The following is a 24,734-nucleotide window of genomic DNA, read 5'->3' as shown; positions in this document are numbered from 1 at the left end:
TGACTAGGTGATAGCAGGCAGCTTAAAGTAGAGCAAATGAGGGCCTACTAGCTTTCATGGGCCATGACACTATAGCCTCAAACCATCTCTACTCCTAATATTACTGTTGGATGACATGCAGACTCCCAGTCCTGTGGCCCTCGGTCAGTACAATCACACCCATTAGAAAACTTTTCCTTGAGTCCATTTTTTCAGCTGTTTCAAAATGGTAACCTGACCCACTAATCAACCAAAAGCCAGACAAGTATCTTGAAATTCTTTGAAGTATGACAAAAATGCTCAAAATCAGTCAGCTTCTACAAAAATGATAAAGGAAAAACCAGACAGATAGTGAAGTAATGTGGAATAGTGGATTGAGTGATGGACTTGAGAGTCAGGAAGACCTCTGAATGCCTCCCCAGATGTTTACTACCTGTGTGACTCTGAGCAAGTCACTTAACCTCTCTCAAACTCAGTTTTCTCCTCCGTAAAATGGGAATAATAGTAGCACCTACTTCCAATAGCTGTTGTGAGGATCAAAGCACTTTGAAAATCATTAAGCACTAAATAAATATTAACTGTCATCATCACCATACCAAAATAACAAGGTGCTAAACTGAAACAAACTGTCCTGCAATCAGTTATCTTCTAATTGATTTCTTAAATCTTTCTGTAAGAAAATAATACATGATAAGAGGAAAAAATAATGGAGGGGAGAAGGGATAAGTAAATACAGATTATAGAGAAACAACTGCATGTATACACTAAGTTTTCAGCTCTACAGTAGGAAAAGCCCATCCCAAAAACAGCACTGATACATTAGAAGTTGTTGATGCCATAATTTCTCTGATATAAAAGACAGAGAAGCAAATGATTCATCCAATAAGGAATGTATTGTGTTGAAAACAGAAGAGCTGTTACATAGCTTTCTGAGCACTGGATCTTTCTTCCTCGGTGGACAATTAACTATATACAGTCTACCCATTTTGAGTTCCTGGGAGAATCTAGCCTATTTTATATTACAAGTTCCTGTATTCAAATGTGCTTTTACACACACACACACACACACACACACACACACACACACACACACACACACACACACACTGGCAGGCATATGTATGGGAGTATACATTTCCCATGGATAGGTTTATTTTCTGTGAGTTTTTGTTTTAATCTGTTTGGTTTTTTTTCTCCTATCTTAATCTTTGAATGCTTTTAGGATTTTTTTAAAAACATGAGTTGACATGAGAGGCATCACAGTGTAGTAGAGGACCAGCCTGGGAGTCAGAAACGCCTTGCTCAAGACCTGCCTCTCATAATTCTAACTTTGTGACCAGGAGCAGGTTTACCCAATCTCCTCTGATCTAGGGGAGGAAGGAGGAAAGGTGTTCCCAACACACCAATGAAATTACAAGGCTAGACCCAAAAATTTAATCATATTAGTATATTATAAGAAACTGTTGGCCTACCACATAGTTGTCTTTAGCTAGGGTAGGGGGTAGGGGTGCCCCAGAGTTAAGTGGCACAGTGGAACTGGACTTGGAGTCAGGAAGACCTGAGTTCAAATCCTACCTCAGACATTTATTTACTGGGTTTATTCATTGCGTGACCTTGGGCAAGACACAACCTCTTCAATGCTCAGTTTCACTCCCTGTGCAATGGGGATAATAATAATACCTACTTCATAGGGTTGTTATGAGGCTCAAATGAGATACAGACCTTAGAGTATTATTATTATTGTCCTTACAAAAGGAGATAGTTATATGTCCTTTAAAGGATTTTCTCTAAGTCTAACAATAAAACAACTCTGAATATACACTTGCATCTCTGAAATTGGAAGTTAGATTTATAAAAGACCACCTCAACCACAAGAACAATTTCTAAATAGATGCCATCTCTAGGAACTGGGTCTGAACCTTTCAACTTTCCTAATCACTTGGGGGGGGGGGGAAGCAGGATTGCCTTTTGGCCTTAATTTTAAAAGCAGAACTAGAGATTTCTAAATCCTATTACCCAGGTTTTTTTTTTCCTATAGAATCAAAATGTGACAGGCCTGGGATATTTACTCCAATTAGTCCAAACTAGTCTTAGGTTCCATGGTATATTAGATTGAACACTGAACCTGGAGTCAAAAGAGCTGAGTTCCGCCACTTAAAGCAGCTGCCACCTTGGTCGAGTTATTTAATTTGTCTGGGTCTCAGCTTTCTCATTCATGAAATGGAGCTAATAATATTTGAACTGTGTATTTGAATATTCACTTTTCCCAGAGATTCCATTGCTAGGTATATACCTCAGGGAGGTCAATAATAAAAAGAAAGAACCTATATTATACTAAAATATTTATTGTAGAACTTTTTTGATAGCAAAGAACTGGAAATGATGTGAACCCGTTGGTGAGTAGATAAACAAGTTACAGTCAATGAATGTAATGGAATACCATAGTGCCATAAGAAATAATGAATATGATTAATATAAAGAAGCATGAGAAGACTTATGTGAACTGGCAAAAAGTGAAGCCTTTGTGCAGCTCTGCTTCACTTAACTCCAATTCATAAGCAAGTCAAGACATCACCTTTGTGACGTTATTGATCTCTTTGAGAACAAAGGACAAAGAATAACAAGCAGAACCAGGAAAATTTTATATACAATGATTGTTGCTTAGTCGTTTTCAGTCATGTCTGACTCTTCATGACCCCATTTGGGTTTCCTTGGTAAGATACCAGGGAGGTTTGCCATGTCCTTGTTCAGCTCATTTTACAGAGGAGGAAACTGAAGCAAACAGGGTTAAAGTGACTTGCCCAGGCTCACACCACTAGTAAGTGTTAGAGGCCAGATTTAAACTCAGGAAGATCCAGGGCCAACACTCTATCCACCACACCGCCTAACTGCCCTATACAATGACTGCAACAATATAAATGGAATAAGGGGGGAGATGGGCGTAGGATGATAGAAGGGAGGGCAGATTGGGGGAGGGGGTAATCAGAAGCAAACACTTCTGAGGATGAATAGGGTCAAAAGAGAGAACAGAATAAATGAGGGGCGGGATAGGATGAAGGGAAATAGAGTTAGTTTTTCACAACTTGACTACTATGGAAGTGTTTTGCATGACTACACATGTATAACCTGTATTGAGTTGCTTGCCTTCTCAATGAGGGGTGGGTGGGGAGGGAGGAAGGGAGAAAATTTGGAACCCAAAGTTTTAAAAACAAATGTTAAAAATTGTTTTCACATGCAACTGTGAAATAAGATATACAGACAATGGGGTTTACAGGCAATGGGGGCAATAGGGCAGGGTTTTCCTTCCTACAGGAAAACAGAAGGGGAAGGGGATAAGAAAAGGAGGGAGAGAGAAAAGGGAGGGCAGATTAGGGGAAGGGGTATTCAGAATGCAGGCCATTTTGGGGTGGAGGGAGGGATGAGATGGGGAGAAATTTGGAACTTAAAATCTTGTGGAAGTGAATGTTGAAAACTAAAAATAAATACATTAACAAAAAATTAAAAATAAATTAAAAAACAATATAAATGGAAAGAACAAAAAAAAAAGTCAAAACTGAATGGTGTAAATTATAATGGCCAAGACTGGCCCCAAAGAAGAGATATGAAAAGCCCCATTCCCTCCTTCCTACCCCACCCCCAGCTTCTCTGAAGTATGGAACACTGCATATAATGTCAAACTATTTCTGCAATGTTGGTTAGTTATATTAAACTGTGCGGTGGTTTTTTATTAGGTTTTTTTCCTTTGTTATAAGGGATTTCTCCCTTATATCAGGAAATGTAGGTGATGAAAAACAAAAGATATGAATAAAAAATTTTTTTTAGAAATATTATGAAAAAATTGTTAAAATAAATAATTTGTTGAATTATTGTTTTTTATGATGTCTAGACAATTTGGGGAAGACCCCTAGCACTTTGGGGACCTCTTATGGCATACTTTTGAGGCATAGCTGGAAATCCTTTAGTCTCCATGGTTAGAGGGAATCTCCACACTAATGAGATCACAGAAGTATTGTAGTTATGTCTACTTTTACACCAACTTCAGAGACTTATTTAACCAAGAAGATTGAGTCATTGGAAATGTATTATTTTTGCAGAATTATGAAGTTTCATGTTGCAAAAAGGAAGTTTAAAGAGACATTGCGTCCCTATGATGTGAAAGATGTCATTGAACAGTACTCTGCGGGACATCTGGATATGCTTTGTAGAATCAAGAGTCTTCAAACACGGTAAGAAATTGGTTCTTTCCATAGTTGGAATGTACATATGTACTGGCCCTGAGATTTGTTCCTCAGGTCACAACATTGGCCCCATCGCCATCTTATTAAAAGCCCCACTAACCTGGTAAGTCCTACCAGAACTTTTGCTCATAACTAACCTTCAAGAAGGTAACCAGATTCTTGAGGTGATCTTGTAATCCATTTAGCAAGCACTGATCAACCAGATTCTTGAGGTGATATTGTAATCCATTTAGCAAGCACTGATCAAACACCTGCCATGTGCCAGGCACTTTGCTAGGGTCTGGGAACATAAAGACAGAATGAAAAGCAGTCCCTGTTCTGAAGCATGCAATAAGGTTTCCATTCACATAGAGCCCCATCACATCTATAAAGGAAAGTATTATCAAATTAATCTTCTTTGAACATTTAATACAAGATCACCCTTATGAAATCTACAGTGACCTTTTTTGTTCAAAAAAGTTGTTTTGTTTTGTTTTTTTATAGAAATGCCTTTACTCATGGTTTTCTTCCTTATCTAAACCAGTCTTCCTATTCCATCCAACTATACAAATCCTAACTGTTCAACAGTTGGTAGATTATTAGGCCTGGAATCAAAAAGACTTCAGTCCAAATCTGACTTCCGGTACTGTGTGACCTTGGGCAAATCACTTTAACCCTGCTTGCCTCAGTTTCCTCCTGGAGAAGGAAATGGCAAACCACTCCAGTATCTTTGCCAAGAAAACTCCAAATGGGTTCATAAAGAGTCAGACTAAAGAAAAGCAAAACAAATCTCACACTCTCCTACAACTTCCAATGTTGAGATTTCTCTTCTTAGAACTACTACAAAATTTCTTTGTACCATAGAATTTATCCTTTCATTGTAACATCTTATGTGATTTACTCATTATTTTATGTTTGTTGGTCTTCTTTCCCCTAAATGATTAATAAGTCAATTATCAATAAACATTTTTTAAAGTTCCACACTATGTCCTAGGTATGGTGCTAAGCTCTAGGGATACAAATACAAAATAGAAAGATAGTTCCTGCCCTCAAGGAGCACACAATATTACTAAATTGAGGACAAAGCCTTCTCTAATTATTTCTATATTGCCAGAAAAGTTGGACACTGTATAGAAGTAAATAAATGCTTCACTAATTGGTTGAAATCAATTTATCCGTGAAAATGTCAAGGATGTTTTTACCCTGTTTACTTTCAACCAAAATATCTGATCAGTTCATTCACAGCCTTAGACATCTCAATGTTTTGTTGAAACAAGTCCAAACATTCAGACTGCTGGACTTTTCTTATCAAAGAGCTCCTACAATCAGGAACCAAGTCTTATACAGGGTGTCCCAAAAGTCTTGGTGCAGTGTTAAGCTTTTTTTTTTTCCCCAGAAAGCTGAACTCAAATTTTGGGAGACCCTGTATTTCTTGCATAACTCCCTACATATGCAAACACACAAAAGGAGCGAGATACTAGACATAATATACTTTTAATAAATGCTTATTAATTAATTCTTTGTATTCATTCAATAATTCAAATTTTATCTCTTACTATGTAGGAAGAGAAAGGTAGCTAGGTGGCACAGTGGATAGAGTGCAGGTCCTGAAGTCAGGAAGACTCATCTTCATGAGTTTAAATCTAGCCTCATATACTTACTAGCTATGTGTCCCTGGGCAAGTCATTTAACCCTGTTTGCCTCAGTTTCCTCATCTGTAAAATAAGCAGGAGAAGAAATGGCAAACCACTTCGGTATCTTTGTCAAGAAAACTCCAAACAAAGAACTGGACACGACTGAAATCAACTGAACAACAACAATAAATGTAGGAAATACTAAGCTAAGAGCTATGGAAGATATAAAAATGAATGAAATAATTCCTGTGCTCCCCAGCACTTCACTTGGTGCCTGGAACATAGTAAGTGTTTGTTGATTGATTAATAGATTGATTAACTGAATGGAGAAGCTTACAATCTTACAGACCAAATAACTGGGCTTCGGATAGGTATAGCCTTCATGTGTATAATGAAACAGAAAGCTGAGATAATTGTCCAAGCAATTCAGTTCCGACCCACAGTTAAGATAGAAGCAAGTTGTAATTGTTGTTGTTTTCAACATGGACAAAATTCACCTAGAATTAAGTTCCTTTAAATTCAATAAATATTAATTTAAAACATACTGGATGTCAGGCAGAATGAGAGATGCCAAAATTAATACAAATAGTAATAACAATTGGCATTTCTACAGCTTTTGGTTTTTCAAAGCATCTTGCATACATAATCTCATATGAACCTCACAAACACCTTGTGAAGGAGATACTACAGGTATTATCATCCATTCTTTACATATGAGGAAACTGAGGCTCAGAGATCACCATGAGCACATAACCAGGAAGTATCAGAAGCAAAATTTAAACTTGGGTCTTCATAACTCCAAGGCCAGCACTCTATCCCTCTATGAGAAAAGACACCACCTGTCCTCAAGGAGCATATGGCCCAGTAACTATTCTAATTCTTCACTTTACTTTACCCCTAGGTAAATAAATCATTTCAAGCTTTTCTTTAAAAGGATTTGCTGTCTAACTCCCTAAATTTTTATACTGAACTTTACATTATTTTATAATGAAATTGTTTATGCTGTAAGGAGAGGGAAAAAAGATTTAATGGCACCAAATCAATTCCCTTTATTTCAATCACTAACTCCTACAAAACCACATATAACTTGCCTTTCCCAAGCTAGAAAATAATCATAACCTCAATTTTGATAACCTTTTTTTAAGAGAATAATAACACTTAGATGATCTGTGACCTCATTAGTGAGTGTTCCCTTTACTGGCCACCCACGAAACATAAAAACAGTCATGATGGTGATAGTGATCACATCTTTTTGTAGCTCTTTAAGGCTTCCAAAGTGCTTTTCATAATGATAATCGTCCCGTAGGATAGGTGGAACAAAGATGTTAACACACAAAATACAGTTTACTTTATGGCACCCTTTCCCCACATGCTGTTGTTATTGTTGTTGTTCCTATGATTTCATTATTGTAGAGAATTCCTGGTATGAAAATTCTGTACAAGTAATCAACAAAATTTTTTGGAAGCAATCAGGGTTAAGTGACTTGCTCAGGGTCACACAGCTAGTAAGTGTCTGAAGCTAGATTTGGTCTAAGGCCTCTCAACATCAGGGCTGGTGCTCTAACCACTGTACCACCTAGCTGCCTCAAATAATCAGTAATGTAAAGTCTTAGTTGCCAGAGGCACTACAAGATTAAATGACTTGCTCCTGGTTATATGGTTGATATGTATCAGAGGCAGGGCTTGAACACAAGTCCTCCTGACTAAGGCTAGTCATCTGTGTGTGTGTGTGTGTGTGTGTGTGTGTGTGTGTGTGTGTGTGTGTATACATGTAGTTGTTCATTTTTCAGTTGAGTCCAACTCTTGATCCCATTTGGGGTTTCGATATTGAAGTAGTTTGCCATTTCCTTCTCCTACTCATTTTACAGATGAGGAAACTAAGGCAAACAGAGTTAAGTGATTTGCCCAGGGACACATAGCTGGTAAGTATCTGAGGCTGGATATGAACTCATGAAGATGAGTCTTCTTGACTCCAGGCCAGGTACTCTATCCACTGCACCACCTAAGCTGTGTTAAGAGAACTCTCCCATTTTACAGATGAGAAAACTGAAGCCAAGAGAGATTAAGTGACTGATCAAGCATCACAAAGCTAATAAGAGTCCAGGGAATAATTTGAATCCAAGTCTTCCTCACTCCCAGTCCAGCACTCTATCCACAGCACCAAGCTGGTCCTGAACTCTGTCCTAGTCAAGTCACACCTAAAGTGTTGTGTTTAGCTCTAGGCCCTACATTTCAGGAAAGGCATAGACACTCTGAAGTCCATTCAGAAGGGGATGAACAGGATGGTGTGAAAAACTGAGAGGATGCCATAGGAATACCAGTCAGAGAAGATACAAGACAGAGAGGGGGAAACACAATTGCATTCTGCAATTATTTCAAGGGTTGCATCAGAAGAAGGATTAGATTTATTCTACTTGGTCCCAAAGAGGTCTAGGAGCAATAGGTAGAAGCTGAAAGCAGACAAAATTGGGGTTGCTGGCAGGAAAGATTTCATCATGATTATAACTGTCCAAAAGTGGAATGAGCCTCAACAGCTAGTGGGTTACCCCTCTTTGGAGATCTTCAAGCAGAAGCTGGATGACCAATGAGGGATATTGTTAGTAGGATTCTTGGTTATAGATGGCCTAGACTAGGTGACCTTGAAAGTTTCTCCAGCTCTTAGATTCTATGATTCTGGGATTCTGTCTCTGTCATCTGAAAACCAATCTAGCTAAATTTGGAAGGCTCTATCACTAGATTCTGGCCACCAGGTAAAGATTTTTTGTTTTGTTTTGGGTTTTTTCGGGGAGGAGGGAGGCGGCCATGGCAACTCAAGGAAGAATGTCTTTAGCATGAAGGGGCCATAACCCCATCTGCATTGGTAAGAAAACAAAAGAGAGAGAGAGAGAGGAAAGGAGGAAGGAAGGAAGGAAGGAAGGGAGGGAGGAAGGAAGGAAGGGAGGGAGGGAGGGAAGGAAGGAAGGAAGGAAGGAAGGAAGGAAGGAAGGAAGGAAGGAAGGAAGGAAGGAAGGAAGGAAGGGAGGAGGAGGAGGGAAGGGAAAGGAAGGAGGAAGGAAGGAAGGAAGGAAGGAAGGAAGGAAGGAAGGAAGGAAGGAAGGGAAGGAAGGAAGGAAGGAAGGAAGGAAGGAAGGAAGGAAGGAAGGAAGGAAGGAAGGAAGGAAGGAAGGAAGGAAGGAAGGAAGGAAGGAAGGAAGGAAGGAAGAAGGAAGGAAGGAAGGAAGGAAGAAGGGAAGGAAGGAAGGAAGGAAGGAAGGAAGGAAGGAAGGAAGGAAGGAAGGAAGGAAGGAAGGAAGGAAGAGGAAGGAAGGAAAGGAAGGAAGGAAGGAAGGAAAAGGAAGGAAGGAAGGAAGGAAGGAAGGAAGGAAGGAAGGAAGGAAGGAAGGAAGGAAGGAAGGAAGGAAGGAAGGGGAAAAAAGGTGTGTTTACTTGAGTAAAATCATACATCTCTTGGAACAAGAACCAACAAAAACAAAGTCAACTTTTTTTTTCCAATCATTTTCAACATATGTTTAAATGACTGTATTTCCCTTTTCTTTTCAAATCATTTTACCCACCAGACTGTGTCAAGGTCTCTGTGGTTAGCAGCCATACTCATTTCGATTTTATTCTCTAACAGTGTCGATCAAATTCTTGGAAAAGGGCAAATCACATCAGATAAGAAGAGCCGAGAGAAAAACACTGCAGAGCTGGAAACAGCAGATGACCTCAGCATGCTAGGCCGTGTGGTCAAGGTTGAGAAACAGGTATGTTTCAGCTAGCCTGGGCAGCTGTCTGGCCTTCCTTTTGTCTCATCTATCTGGCCTGATCATAGGAGATCAAGTATATTTCAGGTAATACACATCCAGAGGGAAAGATAAAACCCAGCAGGAATAAAATAGAAAAATATATTAGGTATACATATATATATATATATGTATATATATATGTATATATAGTATTTTTTCTAGGATATATATATATATATAAAAACAAAAATATAATAATTCACTGCAATGATTAAAATAATTTGAGCTGGAAACTACTGCATGTTTTCATTTTTGAAAGGCAAAGGCGTGCTTTTCTTCTATTCTAGTTTCCACTAACTTGGTTCAATTTATCATTATATATATTTTTAATAAAGGAAAAGTTGCTTTAATTATAAATGCACAGCTAGTAGAAAAACTCTCAGGGTCTGTCTGTATATGTAAAACAAAGACACATAATCCAGCCTCCTAACCAAAATAATTTAACCTGAGATTATATATGTAGGTGTGTATATGTGTATATGTATATATATATATATATATATATATATGTGTGTATGTATATATGTATATATACACATGTATATATATATAATCTAAGTAGAACTGTCTGAATAATAATAATCATAATTAATAACTCACCTTTGAATAGTGATTTAAGGTTTAAAAAAAGTCTTCCCTACAGTAATCCTATAAGGTAAATACTAAAAATATTATTAGCCATATTTTATAGATAGGCAAACTAAGATGCAAATACATTAAGTGGCTGGCTAAATGTTATTCAGCTATTAAATGGAAGACCAATATCTGAAACTAGACCTCCAGATTAAGTCCAGCATCCTTTCTGCTATATCATGTAATTGTCCTTTATTTCTCGTTATGCATATTGCAAAATGAATGCATATTCATTTTAATTTTGAATTCTAGAATTGTCAACCTTTGAAATTTTATCTCCATTTGTCATATAATTCTTGGATGTTTCCCTGATAAAAAAGTCTCTGCCCTCAAGGAGCAATTCTATAAGAGACTTCTCCTAGAATTAAGCTTCTTTTAATTCAATAAACATTTATTAAGAACATACTGAATGCCAGGGAGAGTAAAAGATGCCAAAAATCAATACAAATAGTAACAATAATTGGCATTTCTAAAGCTCTTTCAAGTTTTCAAAGCATCTTGCATACATAATTTCATATGAGTTACACAACCACCTTGTGAGGTAGGTACTACAGGCATTATTAATCGTATTTTGAGGAAGCATATTACATCAGAGAAACTAAATGATTTGCCCATGATCACACAGTATCAGATGTAAGATTAAACTTCTGTAGCAGTTCCTACATTCTAAAGGAAAATTCTCCTATAGAATATAAGCTCTTTAATGGCACAGTGTTCTGTTTTGTTTTTTTGCTTTTACCACCAGAATCTAGAACAGTACCTGACAGCACAGCAAGTATTTAATAAACGCTAATTGAATTAAATTGTAAGGCTGTGTGATTCATTAGGATGAGTCCTAAGTTGAGAATCAAAGGAACTGGGTTTGATTCCTGGCTCTTCTAGAATGACTGCCTGTATGGTGTGCAAACCACTTAATACTAGAAGGACCAGAATTTAAGAATGCCTCGAAGGATCAAGTTATGTCAATTTGCATATACTAGAGATAGTAGGATGAAATTTTGAAGACTTGTATGAATTGATGCAAAGTGAGGTGAGCAGAACGAGAACAATTCACACAATAATAACAATGTTGTAAAGGTAATCAACTTTATAAGACCTAGGAACTCTGATCAACACAATGACCAACCACAGTTCCAAAGGACTCAGTGACTTAACTATGCTAAAGACTCACTGACTAACCATACTATGGACCTCTAGATAGAGATCTAATGGACTTGAAGTACAGATTGAAGCATATTTTATTTTCTTTTTTCTTTCTTTTTTTTTTTGACATGGCTAATGCATAAATTTGTTTTGTATGACTACATATTTGTAATGGGCTTTATTTTTCTTGCCTTCTCAATGGATAGGGGAAAGAAGAGGAAAGGGACAAAATTTAGAGCTAAAAATAAAATTGAATTTTTAAAGTAAAATTATAATACTGCTTGTAATTCTATTTAAAGTATATGTGCACAGATAGGAGAAATTACAGTAAGTTGACACTGACCCTTCTGGACCATCTCTTGTTTTTAGATTCCTCATCTATAAAATAAGGGGATTTGCCACAAGGACCTTTCTCATCCTCAATCTATGATCCTATAATGACATGTTATACTCATATGTACCATTTTTCTACCTTTTAGGTACAGTCTATAGAATCAAAACTGGACTGCCTACTAGACATATATCAACAGGTCCTAAGGAAAGGCTCTGCATCAGCCCTGACTTTGGCTTCATTTCAAATTCCACCTTTTGAATGTGAACAAACATCCGATTATCAAAGTCCTGTGGACAGCAAAGATCTGCCCAGTTCCGCACAAACTAGTGGCTGTTTGTCCAGGTCAGCCAGTGCCAACATCTCCCGAGGCCTGCAGTTTATACTTACACCAAATGAGTTCAGCACTCAGACTTTTTATGCTCTCAGCCCAACTATGCATAGCCAAGCAACACCGGTGCCAATGAGTCAAAGTGATGGACCGGCAATGGTGGTCACCAACAACATCACAAACCAAATACACCAGGTGACCAAGCCGGTGGCCCCGACCACCTTACAAATTCCCCCCCTCCCAGCCATCAAACATATCCCCAAACCTGAGCCCATACAAATTAGCCCTGCTACCATGCAGGAGAGTATCTCTGATGTCACTGCCTGCTTCGTTGCCTCAAAGGAAAGCGTTCCATCTATCCAGTCCAACCCAACTAAGGATCGTTCCCTGAGAAAAAGCTTTGACATGGGAGGAGAGACCCTGCTGTCTGTTCGCCCTTCAGTGCAGAAGGATTTGGGCAAATCATTATCTGTACAAAACCTAATCAGATCAACAGAGGAACTGAATGTGCAGCTTTCAGGTAGTGACTCGGGGGGCTCCAGAGGCAGCCAAGAGTTTTATCCCAAATGGAGAGAGTCCACTTTATTTATAACTGATGAAGAAGTGGGCCTAGAAGAGACAGAAACTGAGACTTTGGATAGCATTTCTCAGCCTGCCAAGGAAACAGCTTTCCCTTCTGACTCTCTAAGGACTGGAATGTCAAGATCATCTCAAAGCATTTGTAAGGCAGGGGAAAGTTCAGATGTACTCAGCTTGCCTCAAGTCAAACTTAAATAATTTCTTGATTTTCTTTCTAGGCTTAGCACTTCCTTTAGTCATACATATCATTGCATGAACTATTTTGAAAGCCCTCTTTAAAAGATAAAGTAATGAGAATCAGGAAGAATAAGAAAGGCAGTTTAAGAGCCCATTATCTTCTAATTGCATGAAAATGCATGTTTCAGAGATGGCTGAAATTCCAAGGTACACCTACATTAACCCATTCATTTAATAATAAGGTACCAGAGGTTAAAATCCTGAAGAAAAAAAAATCTTACACAACTAATGCTATGGGCTAGATGAAAAAAGGCAAAAATTTGAGCATTTATGAAAATTAATATTGTATTTTGAAAGTATGGAAGTAAACATCTTCAAATTTAAGGCACTTTTGCTTCATGGTTAAATACAAAAATGTTATTTTCAAAACTGGGCCATTGTGTATGTTTATAACCCAAAAGCCTATCTCCAGCTGCTGGCAAAGTATCAAGAAAAGTATATGTGGGAATATTAGAAATGGCTACCATCACAAGATAGACATGTTAGGTCATTCCTAGGCCATCATTTATCCCTTAATGTAGTTTAGTATGTTGATTTCTGTAATTTTGGGGTGACAGAGTTGGGGTAAATGAGTGTACACACCACTTTCAAGTTGTTCTTTGCACTAAGAACATTCTTTTTCTATGAAATGTGCAAATGAAAAGATTCAGGGTCAGTGGGAAAAGCAAACAAACTGGCCCAGTATTGGGGGATATTAGGTTTAGAGAAAGCTCTTCCTTGATAATTGAATCAACTGTGACCAACCAAATTGGTTGATTCCAGGCTTGGGGCTGTAGCAACAACTGGCTTCTGCACAATCAACCCACTGGACCATGGGATAACCCAGACTGGCCAGGAAGACGGCCAAAGTTAACTGGTCTGACTGAGACATGGTCCAGTTATTTCAGTCATGGAGGCACAGCCTCCCACCAAGTCATGCCAATGCTGCTTTTAAACTCTTCTGAGATTAATGTGTTTTAACAGCCGAGCCTCTAAGGAAAGGGAATATAGACCCTATTGTTCCTCCTCTCCCAAGGGAGCTGTTTCTTTCCCACAAAGCTGACAATGGTACAACGCACAACCAAGAGAGATGGAGAATTTAGGTGGGCCTGAAGTAAGGCAAGAAGTGAATGAAATGAAAGAAAACAACCAGGAAAGTAGTGGCTTACCCCTAAAAAGAAAAAAAAAGGCTCAAAAGTGGGAGTGAGCAAAGCAAAACAAACCAATGAAAAATACATAGCAGGAGCAGATCAAAAGATGAAAGAGCAGTGTTATTTGAGAATTCTTGGATGGATTCAACATGTAAATCATTTCTCTTCCCCCTATCTTGCCCAAGCTAGAAGTACAGCAGCCATTAAAGGTCCCAATACTTATCTCAATCTTATCAACACAGAAGATTTAACCCACTCCATTTTTCCAGCATGCCTAGTTTGCCCAACCTTAGGCAGCCTGGTGGGCCCCCCCGTCAGGGGCCCCCCATATTGATGCATCACGTAGTTGGGACACCAGATTAGGCTATACATTATAGCAATCCACCAGCCTCAATCTCTCCAACTGCAAGGATTATAGGTATGCACCACCACTTTGGGCTCAAATCATTCCCTTTCCATAGAAAAAAAATAAGATCATTTGGAAGCCTCTTCATTGTTGAATATTATTAATTGTCTCTCTTCAATGCCCAGAGAGTAATTTGCTCTAACGTGAGTACACTCTCCATATAAATGTCTAAATGCAAGCTGCCTCTATGTTTTATACACTAAGGAAAGGTTTGTGTAGTGTACAAGAATACCAACCTGGGAGCTTGGATCCTCTGCTATGAAAATTCAGTCAGAAATCTACCAGGACTAGAAGGGTCTGAGAATCAAAATGCATCATGTAACAGAAACCCAACAGAGAGTCTAATGGGAAAGTAAAGATGAGAAAGCTGTTTTATAAGAGCAAAAGCAGCCCTTTTTCAATCCCAGACAGGAAGCACGACTGCCTGTGAGAAACCAGTGTAGTAGACCACCCAAAGTAGCAGGAGGACTCACAGACCATTGGTCCCAAGATAAAATGACACGACTAAATTCAAAGCACAAGAAAGGGGTATTGCTAACAGCATCCCAATATGCTTCCAAACACAGCTGGGCTAAGTCTACTTCCAGCCACACATGCACTCAGAAACAGGTTATGCTTTGGCCTGTCCAGATTGTAGAGTCAATTCCAACAATCAATGCTTTCCAGTAACAATCACTGTATATGGCAGCCATGTCCTCAAGGCCACAGTGGAAGAGGGCAGGACAATAGCCTGAGGAACGTATGGGGATTGTCCTCAGTCTGTGTCTAAGATTTTTTTTTCAATAAAATTCTTAGATCCTATGTAACCAACTATCTCCCTCAACATGTGGGTTTCACAGATACTAGAAGTTAGGCTTTCTTACCTAGCCCCTTCATCTCTTTCTCTCACTTAGATCTACTTTTTCCAGTTTCAAGAGCTGCTCATAGACCTCCTGTCCCTATTTCACTTCTAAATCCCCATTTAGCCCTAATCAGGCTACAACCAAGCCAGACCTCTGCCCTATCTAAAGCCTCATATAGTCCATACATTTAGTGGGCTCTCAATATTAATGGAGTTACAAACAAATAAGCAATTTACAAATATTAATGGACAGGAGGGGGGAAAAAAGGAGATACAACTTTCAGGTAGCACTGATTTCTGGACAATCTGTCCTGGATCAAAACCCCACTGGCAGCAAGAATTCTGAATGTATAGGGACACCTACCTAGGCCTCAGGTTTGGCAGTTTGACCATAGGTGTATATAGCTTCCAAGCCAGGTATGCCGGCACATCTGGCCTATAATCCGTACATGCCTATGAGTTTAACTCTAAGGCCAGACCTGATTAGAATTTAAAATTCACTTAAGAAAAAGGAAAATAATTTTTTTAAAAAATCACCTGTCCCAGCAGTCTTAATCATGGCTAAGCTCTGTAAACTGTATTGTGAAGAACTTGAACTGTTTACTTTGAATATGTGATCACCGCTGCCTCCATCTTTCTTTTTACACAAGAATTATTGGATATTACATGATAGATTTATTATGTGAAAGTACATGCATCCTGTAGGACTGTACATAATGTACTGCTGTCCATAGATCCTATGGGAAATTAGTGATGGTCCCAGATTTATATTGGGACAAATTCCAGTTGGGAAATTCCACAGGGTGTCTCGAAGCACAATTAGCCGGGCACTGAGTAACCATTTGACTTTTTCTAAATTTGAATTTTCCTACTTTCTTCTATATGTCCATCTGGGCATGATAATATCTGATCACAAACACCACTTTTGTGTAAGACCAAGGTTTTCAAACATTTCAGATCTCTCATGGGAATACTACACCTCTGTCCATCTGGACCAATTGGCAAATTTCAAATATTGTTCAAACAAATTTTATCAGGCTTCTGAGGCTTTCTTTTTTGCTTGTGTTTTAAGGTGCCTTCCTCATTTCCCTTTGATTCCCACAGAGGTCAAACCATTCTAAATCTGCAATAGGAGAAAGTGAATGGAAAGGAGAAACTTGGGCCCAGAAAGCCCAATTCTCTGGCCAGTTAGTGAGGAAGAACTATGACTTATGATGAGAATTGGGCAGAGGGCAACTAAACTGATGAGTTTGCCCTTAGGCCTTCCTTTCATTTAACAGGAACAAGAAAAGGTCATTCACATTAATTTATCTCACAAAAGTTGGTATTTTTGCCTTAATAACATGCTTGTGTTCTCTTAAGAGTAACTTAATTTATTTAATATAATTGTGTGCACTTCAATGAGCATTTCTAAAATTCATGTATGACAATGGAATTGTCTTTTTCTCAAAAACAAATAAATCAGGAATATCACAACCGATTCAGGTGACTGTTGAAATCTAGTTGCCTTCTTCACTATCATTTAAGGGTCAATGTTGGTTTGCTTTTTTAATGGAAGCATTTAAAGATATCTCTACAACCAGTTTGACAAGGTTTTCTGCTAAACTGACTGGATGGTTGGTTAAATTCACTGGTTATTTCAATCTAACTACACATGAATTCTGTTTTTGTTTTTGAGACTGGATCTCTCTGTCACACCTGTGGGCAACTTTATACTAGCCAATCCCACAATGGTTGGTCAGAGAGCTTTGACCACTCCCATTTTTGACCAGTGCCCCACCCCTACCTCAGGACTCTCCTCATTAATGGTGAACTTAATGTGTTCACCAGATTGGCTTAGCTCCTAGCAGCTCAGAGCTCAAGAAATCTAGTAAGCTCAGCCTCCCTGGATTGTAGGCCACCATGCCTGGCCACATAGACACAGTCTTAAAGAATATTGTCTGGCAGTTGATTCATCTGATAAGATGTATTACAATGTAGTGAAGAGAACCAGCCTTGGAATCAGGACAACCTGGGTTCAAGTCCTTCTGTGTGACCATGGACAAATAACAAGACTATAAATTACAGAAGAATAGCCACTCTGCATTCATACAGGGACGCTGCACACAGATAAAATCAGTTCTCTCTCCAAATCCCAACAAAAACAGTCAATTCACTAAGTTTTTGGGGGTCATGAAAGTATTTTTAAGGCAAGCATTTTTTTTTATTTTGCAACAAAATTGTATTAGTTTAAAATTAAACATATTTTATTCACCCGCTGGCAAGAAGTCTATTTTGAAATTCTTCATGGTAATAGTATTTGCTGAGCACATGAACCATTAGGTCTTAAATGTCTTCCCACTACCCCTTTATGCCTCCCTATTTTTTCCCTTCTCCCCCAAGTCCCTATAACAGCACCTAATAGGCAGTAAAGGGCCTTTAAGATGCTTACTCTGATAGTTAAGCACCACCTGTTTACAAAAATTGAAGAACTTAAGGGGAGAAAACATGATTTAGGGCAAAGTACAAAAGATATGAAGCCAAAAAGCCTAGATTCATTTACTTTCTGGTTTATTAACACACAGGTATTAATACCTGGGTATCTTTGGATGAGTTGACTTACCTTCTCTGGACTTAGGTTCTTCTCTGTAAAATAAGGGTTTGGACTATATTGCCTCTGAAGTCACTTTCCAGCTCAAAATCTATGACTCAAAGGCATCTGTATGTATCTGTACATTATTCTTTCCTTCTTTTAATATCATTTTCTTCATTGCGATTATAAATGTAGTGATTCTTTCATATTGAACACAGTTCTGCCATAAGACAGAATCCAAGAGCTGAAAATTCAGATTTATCAACAACTTTATCAAATTTATCATCATAATATCATCTTAAAGTAATATTAATTATTATTTTGCACTCAAGCAGTGTCCTTCTCTGGATGGATATATAATAAGCATGAACTAACACCGGTTTCTTCAGCACCCTTAAGATGCAATAATTCGTCTTGTTATGCCTATTTTGCATTACCCCATAGAAGCAAATCTTAAAGTTGCAAAAAAGGTTCGGACCTGCATTAGTAGAGGGAGTTTCCTTATCCAGCAGTTCTCTAAGCCAGTAATTCTCATAGTATATAGTCCAAGGACATCTGGGAGTCTCTGAGACCCTTCCAGGAGGTCCATGAAATCAACTTTTGCTAATAATGTTTTACTGATAATTTTGCTAATAATACTAAGGCTTATTAATTTCTAATATAGTAACTATCAATAGATATAAGCCCCATAAACAAAAGCTCTTGGATTGATCTTCAATACTTTTTGAGAGTGTAAAGGAGTCCTAAGGCCAAAAAGTTTGAGATCTGCTGCTCTGTGCCAATGAAGTCACAGAGCCATATTCCTTATTCATCTATCCCTGTCTAATAAACAGGAAAGGAGGGAGGGGAGAACGGAAAGAGGAAGAGAAAGAAGAAAAAGAGAGAAAGAAAAAAAAGAAGGGAAGGAAGAAGGAAGGAAAGAAAGGTAATAAGATTTGATCATTCTCAAAATCCTAGGGGAAATATGGCAAAGAGCCAAAAGCTAGGGGACAAGCTTATTTACTGATAGATAACCCTCATGGGACCAGCCCTCCTTACTCTAATGCTATTATATTTTCTCCTTCCTCTAATGGGCTCCTATTATCTCTGGGGTAGGTCCTCCTATCTTTTACCTGAGAGGCAATCTATAACTAATAGAAAATATTTAGGATATAGTTTTAGGTGAAAGAAGTGGAGGATGCTGAGAGATATTTTTGTTTTGATAGACATATATTGAATGTGAAGGTGATAATCCTGCTACTTCCTTAAAGGCAACAAATACAGAACTAAATTATGAGTTACTCATGACATCACATAACTTTAAAAACAATGCAAAATGAAAAAAATAAACAGGAACAACCTGGAGAAGGAGAAATATTCTGAGGTAGGCAATATTCAAGAGCACAGGGCTTGGAGTCAGAAAGTTTTGTTGTTGTTCTTTTGTTTTCAGTTGCGTCCGACTCTTCACGACCCCATTCGGGGTTTTCTCAGCAAAAATGCTGGAGTGGTTTGCCATTTCCTGCTTCAGCTCATTCTACAGGTGAGGAAACTGAGGCAAACAAGGTTAAGTGACTTGTCCAGGGTCACACAGCTAGTAAGTGTCTGAGGCCACATTTGAAATCAGATCTTCCTGACTCCAGGCTTGGTGCTCTATCCACTACACCACCTAGCGGCCAGAGTCAGGAATACCTAGATTCAACTCCAACTTTGACAATTGTTATGTGAGGTTGGTCAAGTCACTTAAATTCTCTGGAACTCAGTGTCCTCATCTTTAAAATGAAGGTGTTGTATTTACTATGGGGTAGTTCTTTTCTCTTTTTTTTTCCAGTGGGGAAAAGGGTGGGAGAGAAAGAAAATTTCTTTTTGTAAATTCAAAATTTTAATTTCATTTTTAAAATAAGAGTATTAGACTAGTTGACCTATAAGGTCCCTATGATCCTAAAAAATTAAAAACTTGACTGTTCATAAAACAAATGCAATAATAGACTAAAGTAAACATAAGGCATCTGACACATACATAAAAGGAGTTTTGTTTCATTTTCTTAGATGTAAATAGCATTCAGGGCTCTATTGAGTAAAATTATCATGCAAATTCCTACCAAAACAATGCAAAAATGACTTAAGAAATTATTCAATTCTTGTAATGCCCTCCCACTTCAAAACAAAAATTCTACTCAAAATAATTATGGAGAAGCAATAAGATAAATATCTTTATAGATATCTTTCATTCCTTCATCAGGTATGCCCCCCAAAACCTTCTTGGGTTCATTCTCCCTAAGTAGTCTCAGTGTGCCACAGTCCCTTAAACTACCAAGGCAGAATGGGGAGTGGTATTTTTAGATATTTTTAACTGATAGTTGTAACAGCTATGTTGGAGCACAGAAACAGTAAGGAGGAAATAAGTAGCTTCTTATAAACCCCAAAAGGCAGCAGCAGCAGCAACAACAGCTAACATTTATATAGTGCCTACTACGTGCAGGCACTAGAGAGGTTGGCTCTCTGGCCACAAAATCACACTTGTCTCTCAACCCTCTCACTACACGTGGATCTCATGGGCAGTGAGTGGCAGAGCCTGGTGGGTGGATGATACCAAAAAAAAAAATACTATGAAGATAAATTATCACCCAATTTCTTCAAAATTCTTTTGAATTTTGAATGTTTTTGATAAGGTGATATGAGCTTCATACCCTGACAATGAACTATCTAGAATAGAGCTAGTCCCAGAAAAAACTGCAGTGGGCAAGATCTTAAAGGCCTCTCCTCTACCTTCTTTCTTTGCCTTTTGGACCCTTTTAATTCCCTAAAGGCAACTTGGGAATTTCTCTAGTCAGTCACTCAGGGGAGAAAGGAATTGCTAAATTCATTGACACTAAGATATTTCAGATTCACCCTCTTATTTTCCTTGAGGGAACTTTTAAGAGAAGCCTGGAGAAGAACTGCTGAAGCCAAAGGAATTTATCAAGGTAGCATTGCAGATCTCAGAGGAGGATGGCCTTCTCGGACCTTGCACTTAAGCCCTGTAACTTCAGCACTGACTCAAGGCACCGCAAGACTAATCAAACTGTGACTGATACCCCTCCCCTTCTCCAGTCAAATTGGCTTTACAGTTTTCTGCAAGGATTCATTGAAAACCCAAGTGACAAGGGAAAGAAAAAGTTTTTCAACCCTACCCACAAAACCTTTACACAACCTCTTCCCTGCATGACCATTTTCTGATTCAACATGAAACCCTCGTTATTGACACAATCATTTGGGGAGAAATGTCTTGTTTTCTTAGGTAGCCGAATGAAGGGATTATGAAATATTTGGGGGAAGAGGGAATAGGAAGCATTAACATAGAACACAATCACAATAATGGTCCTGAAAAGATCCATATATGTAAAATTCAGTCCATGAATATAGATTTTTATTCTTGAAAAGCCCAGTCTATTGTGGCAGGGTGTTTTGTTTTTGAAAGAATGTGCCAAGCACTGTGCTAATGACTGAGAATACAAATACAGCAAAGACTGTCTCAGCCCTCAAGGATTTTACATTCTAAAGGCAGAGAGAACATATAATAGAAGAGTAGAAGCCAGAGAAGGACTAAATTAAGGGGATGGATGATAAATTAAAAGGATGACAGTAGGGAATGGATCTGGGGGATGCATAGATACACCCCATGCAGGAACAATGGCAGAGTTGATTTGATCTTGGTTGTTGGTCCGGGGGACCCAAAGGAGGAAAGGGAAAGGTATTTTGTGGAGGAGGGGCTTTTACAAAAGGGAGTTAAAAGAATCCTGGCTGGAGCTTTCCTGAAACTATGATGGGGAGAACTAGTCACCAATCTGGGAAGTAGAGAAGCCCAGAAAGAGCAGTTTCTCTAGAATATGTTCTCCAGTGTGGGCCACAAGGAGGTTATGAAGAAGTCGAGAAGGTAATAACTTGAGAAGAAGAAAGTGTTACTGTTTGTTGATTGCTTGTTTTTAGCAGTATTAATTAGCTTTAGTTAAAGAGATGCTTGAGTTCAGTGCTTGGCATTGCAAGTGTAAATGTCCAGGATTTCCAAATGTGCAATGGAGTTGAATTATTTTGAGTAAGAAATAAGAGATTCCAAAACATAACAGTAGGCTTTTCTATTGCTTTCTCTTTTTATTTTTCACCAGCCAAACTCATTTTTTGTTCAGTAGACACTAAAAGAGGTCCCCTCTGAGGCTACCAGAGTATATTCAGTTAAACTAAGAACTTAAATCAGACACTTAAGGCAAAGGAAGGGTGTGGGAAGGTGGGAATAAATCTAACTGGGAGTTAAGTGTTTATATAAAAAAAAATTCTGGAAATTTCAGAAACATGACCTGTTACTAGCAGTTCTAAATAAAATATGAATTCTACTTAAAAGCAAGGGAGGGGAGTGTCCAGGGGCTACATATATAGTCATACTAAACATTATTTTAGAGTTGTCTATTCCTCAGCTATCATCACTGAGCCCTGTCAAGCTGCTCACATATTAAAGAAACAAAGCCTTGGTTTCCATGTTTGGAAATCTGATGTTGGGATTTTTTGAGTAAAATCTCATTTATAAATACTCCAGCTGATAGAAATGTCACTTATAAGAAAACTGTTCACTCTCTAGGTTTCAGATATAATTGTGTTTCTGAGTCACATCTGTCCCCTGAAGACTAATAGATCTTGTACTTCATATACAAACAATATTGTAAACAGGAGTATTTCTTTAGTCAAGAAACCAACTGTTCATCTCTTTTGCCTTTTTTATATTGTCCTACAATATGAACAGCTGAAAAGATCTGCATAATCAGTACTAGATAATGAAGCCTCTTGCAGTGCTTCCTAAGCATATGTGTTTCTTGATTTCTAGTCTCTCTCCTGGCGTATACTATTCTTTGCATTGTATCTGATGAATAACTTAATAAAATGAGTTTTAAAAAAAAATCAAACACACATTATTGTTCTCAAGCCCAGTTATTCTAACATTAGCTAAAGTGATAACAGTATGCTAATACAGAGAACTGAAATTGGGGATGGTGACTACACCCTTGCAGAACATTTTTCTCCAGATGGTACCTATACACAGATGTGCTGCCTCAGCTAAGTTAGTTCCCAAGTAATTCATTTGCAAGTGATGTTAGGACTGATAAAAATCCTGTTAAGACACTTCAATTTTTTTAATCTGCCTTCATAATTGAAGTTTGAATGCTTGTCCATAAGGAAAGCCTGGAAAATAAGAAAAAAAGTAGGAGGAAAGTAAAAGAAGGAAGACCAGAGTAAGGTTGAGGGCAATGGGAGGAGCCATGAGCCAGGAAAGAAGAGCCTGGAAGACTAAGGACGTTATTAAGTGCTTTTTCAGTGCCGGGTACCATGCTAATAAACTGGATACAAATACAAGCAAAAAGACAGTCTGCTATATCAGATTAGGCCCCGGCTTGGGGGAGGAAGTGGGAGAGGGAGGAGAGAAAAATTTAAAACTCAAAAGCTTATGGAAGTGATTGTGGATAAATCAAAATAAATTAATAAAAAAGAAAAAAAAAGACAGTCACTTCCCTCAAGGAGCTTACATTCTAACGTGGGAAGATAACACACAAAAGGGAATTGTAAAGCATGAGGGTAGAAAGGTAATTATGATGAAGTCAGACCCTAGAAGGGGAATGAAGAATGGCTGGTGGGGGCCATGCTCAAAATGAAGGCTGTGATGTTGAGGCATCTCCAATGCCATGATCTTATTAGCAAGAAAGCCTGGGGAAAGTTTTTTGGGGGTTTTTTTGTTATTATTAGGCTATTCTGCAGCCAACTGGGGACCATTAGACTTATTCACAGGCTGAGTACTGAGAATACAAATATAAACTACGACAATCCTTGCCTTTGGTTGTTAGTTGTTAATATTCAGTTCTGTCTGACTCTTCTTGACCTCATGGACCAAAGATTCCAGACCCTTCTATCCTCCATTGTCTCTCAAAGTCTATCCAAGTTCATGTTCATTGCTTCCATGTTTCCATATCTATCCATCTCATCCTCTGCCCTGTCCTCTTCTTTTGCTTTTAGTATTTCCCAACATCAGGGTCTTTTCCAATAAGTCCCCATCTTCTCATTATGTGGCCAAAGTATTTAAGCTTCAGCTTCAGTATTTGACCTTCCAATCGATAGCTTGAATTAATTTCTTTAAGTATTGACTGATTTGACCTTCTTGTATCTAAGGAACTCTCAAAAGTCTCCACTATTGGGGCAGCTAGGTGACACAGTGAATAGAGCACCAGCCCTAGAGCCAGGAGCACCTGAGTTCAAATCCAGCCTCAGACACATGATAGTCACTAGCTGTGCGACCCTAGGCAAGTCACTTAACCCCAACTGCCTCACCAAAAAAAAAAAAGGAAGAACAAAAGTCTCCACTATTTACCTTTAAGAAATTTATAATCAAATAGGGAAAATGATATGTACACAAATAACTGTAAAACATATAAGAAAATAAAAAGTGCTAAAGAGAAATCCAAGATGCTATAACCAATAAGAGATAAAGAGTATTTGTAGCCAGAGAAGACTAAAAAAAAATTTATGGAGGAAGTTGCATCTGATATGGCCTTGAAGGAAAAAAATATTCCAAGGACTAGATCTTGGGGAGGAGTCTGTCTTAGATATGAGGGACAGCAGGAACAAATGTGAAGGGAAGAGTGAGAATGGAGGTCAGTCCAGCTTGACAAGAGTATGAGAAATAGAATGAGGCAATGCTGAAATAGAATTGTTAAAAGGGGTGCATAATTGTGGGTGATTTTTGAATCCTGATCTTTAAGGGATTTATTCTTTATTTTAGTAATCAAGAGAGAGCCAACTGAAGACTTTTGACCCCAGGAATAATTTGTCTGTCCATAGTGTCACATTAGAAAGATTTTATGTTCAGTGATGTAAAAAAGGATGGATTCCATAGAATAAATGGGAGGGCAGGATAAGATTA

The 24,734-nt window shown here is 38.2% G+C and overlaps 1 protein-coding gene across 1 annotated transcript in view; it reads left to right on the top strand.

Moving 5' to 3' along the window:
• KCNQ5 (potassium voltage-gated channel subfamily Q member 5) overlaps positions 1-16,726 on the top strand; it is a 664,784-nt gene extending 648,058 nt beyond the window's left edge. The window contains exons 12-14 of the mRNA XM_021000132.2: positions 4,074-4,205; positions 9,447-9,573; positions 11,871-16,726. Of these exons, the coding sequence (XP_020855791.1) occupies positions 4,074-4,205; positions 9,447-9,573; positions 11,871-12,830 (1,219 nt within the window). The 3' untranslated portion in view covers positions 12,831-16,726. The remainder of the gene's footprint in view (positions 1-4,073; positions 4,206-9,446; positions 9,574-11,870) is intronic.
• The last annotated feature ends 8,008 nt before the right edge of the window (positions 16,727-24,734 follow it).

This window comes from Phascolarctos cinereus, unplaced genomic scaffold (genome assembly GCF_003287225.1).
Source record: "Phascolarctos cinereus isolate Bilbo 61053 unplaced genomic scaffold, phaCin_HiC Scaffold_5;HRSCAF=322, whole genome shotgun sequence".
Classification (NCBI taxonomy): domain Eukaryota; kingdom Metazoa; phylum Chordata; class Mammalia; order Diprotodontia; family Phascolarctidae; genus Phascolarctos; species Phascolarctos cinereus.
This window is presented reverse-complemented; position numbering and strand designations above follow the sequence as displayed.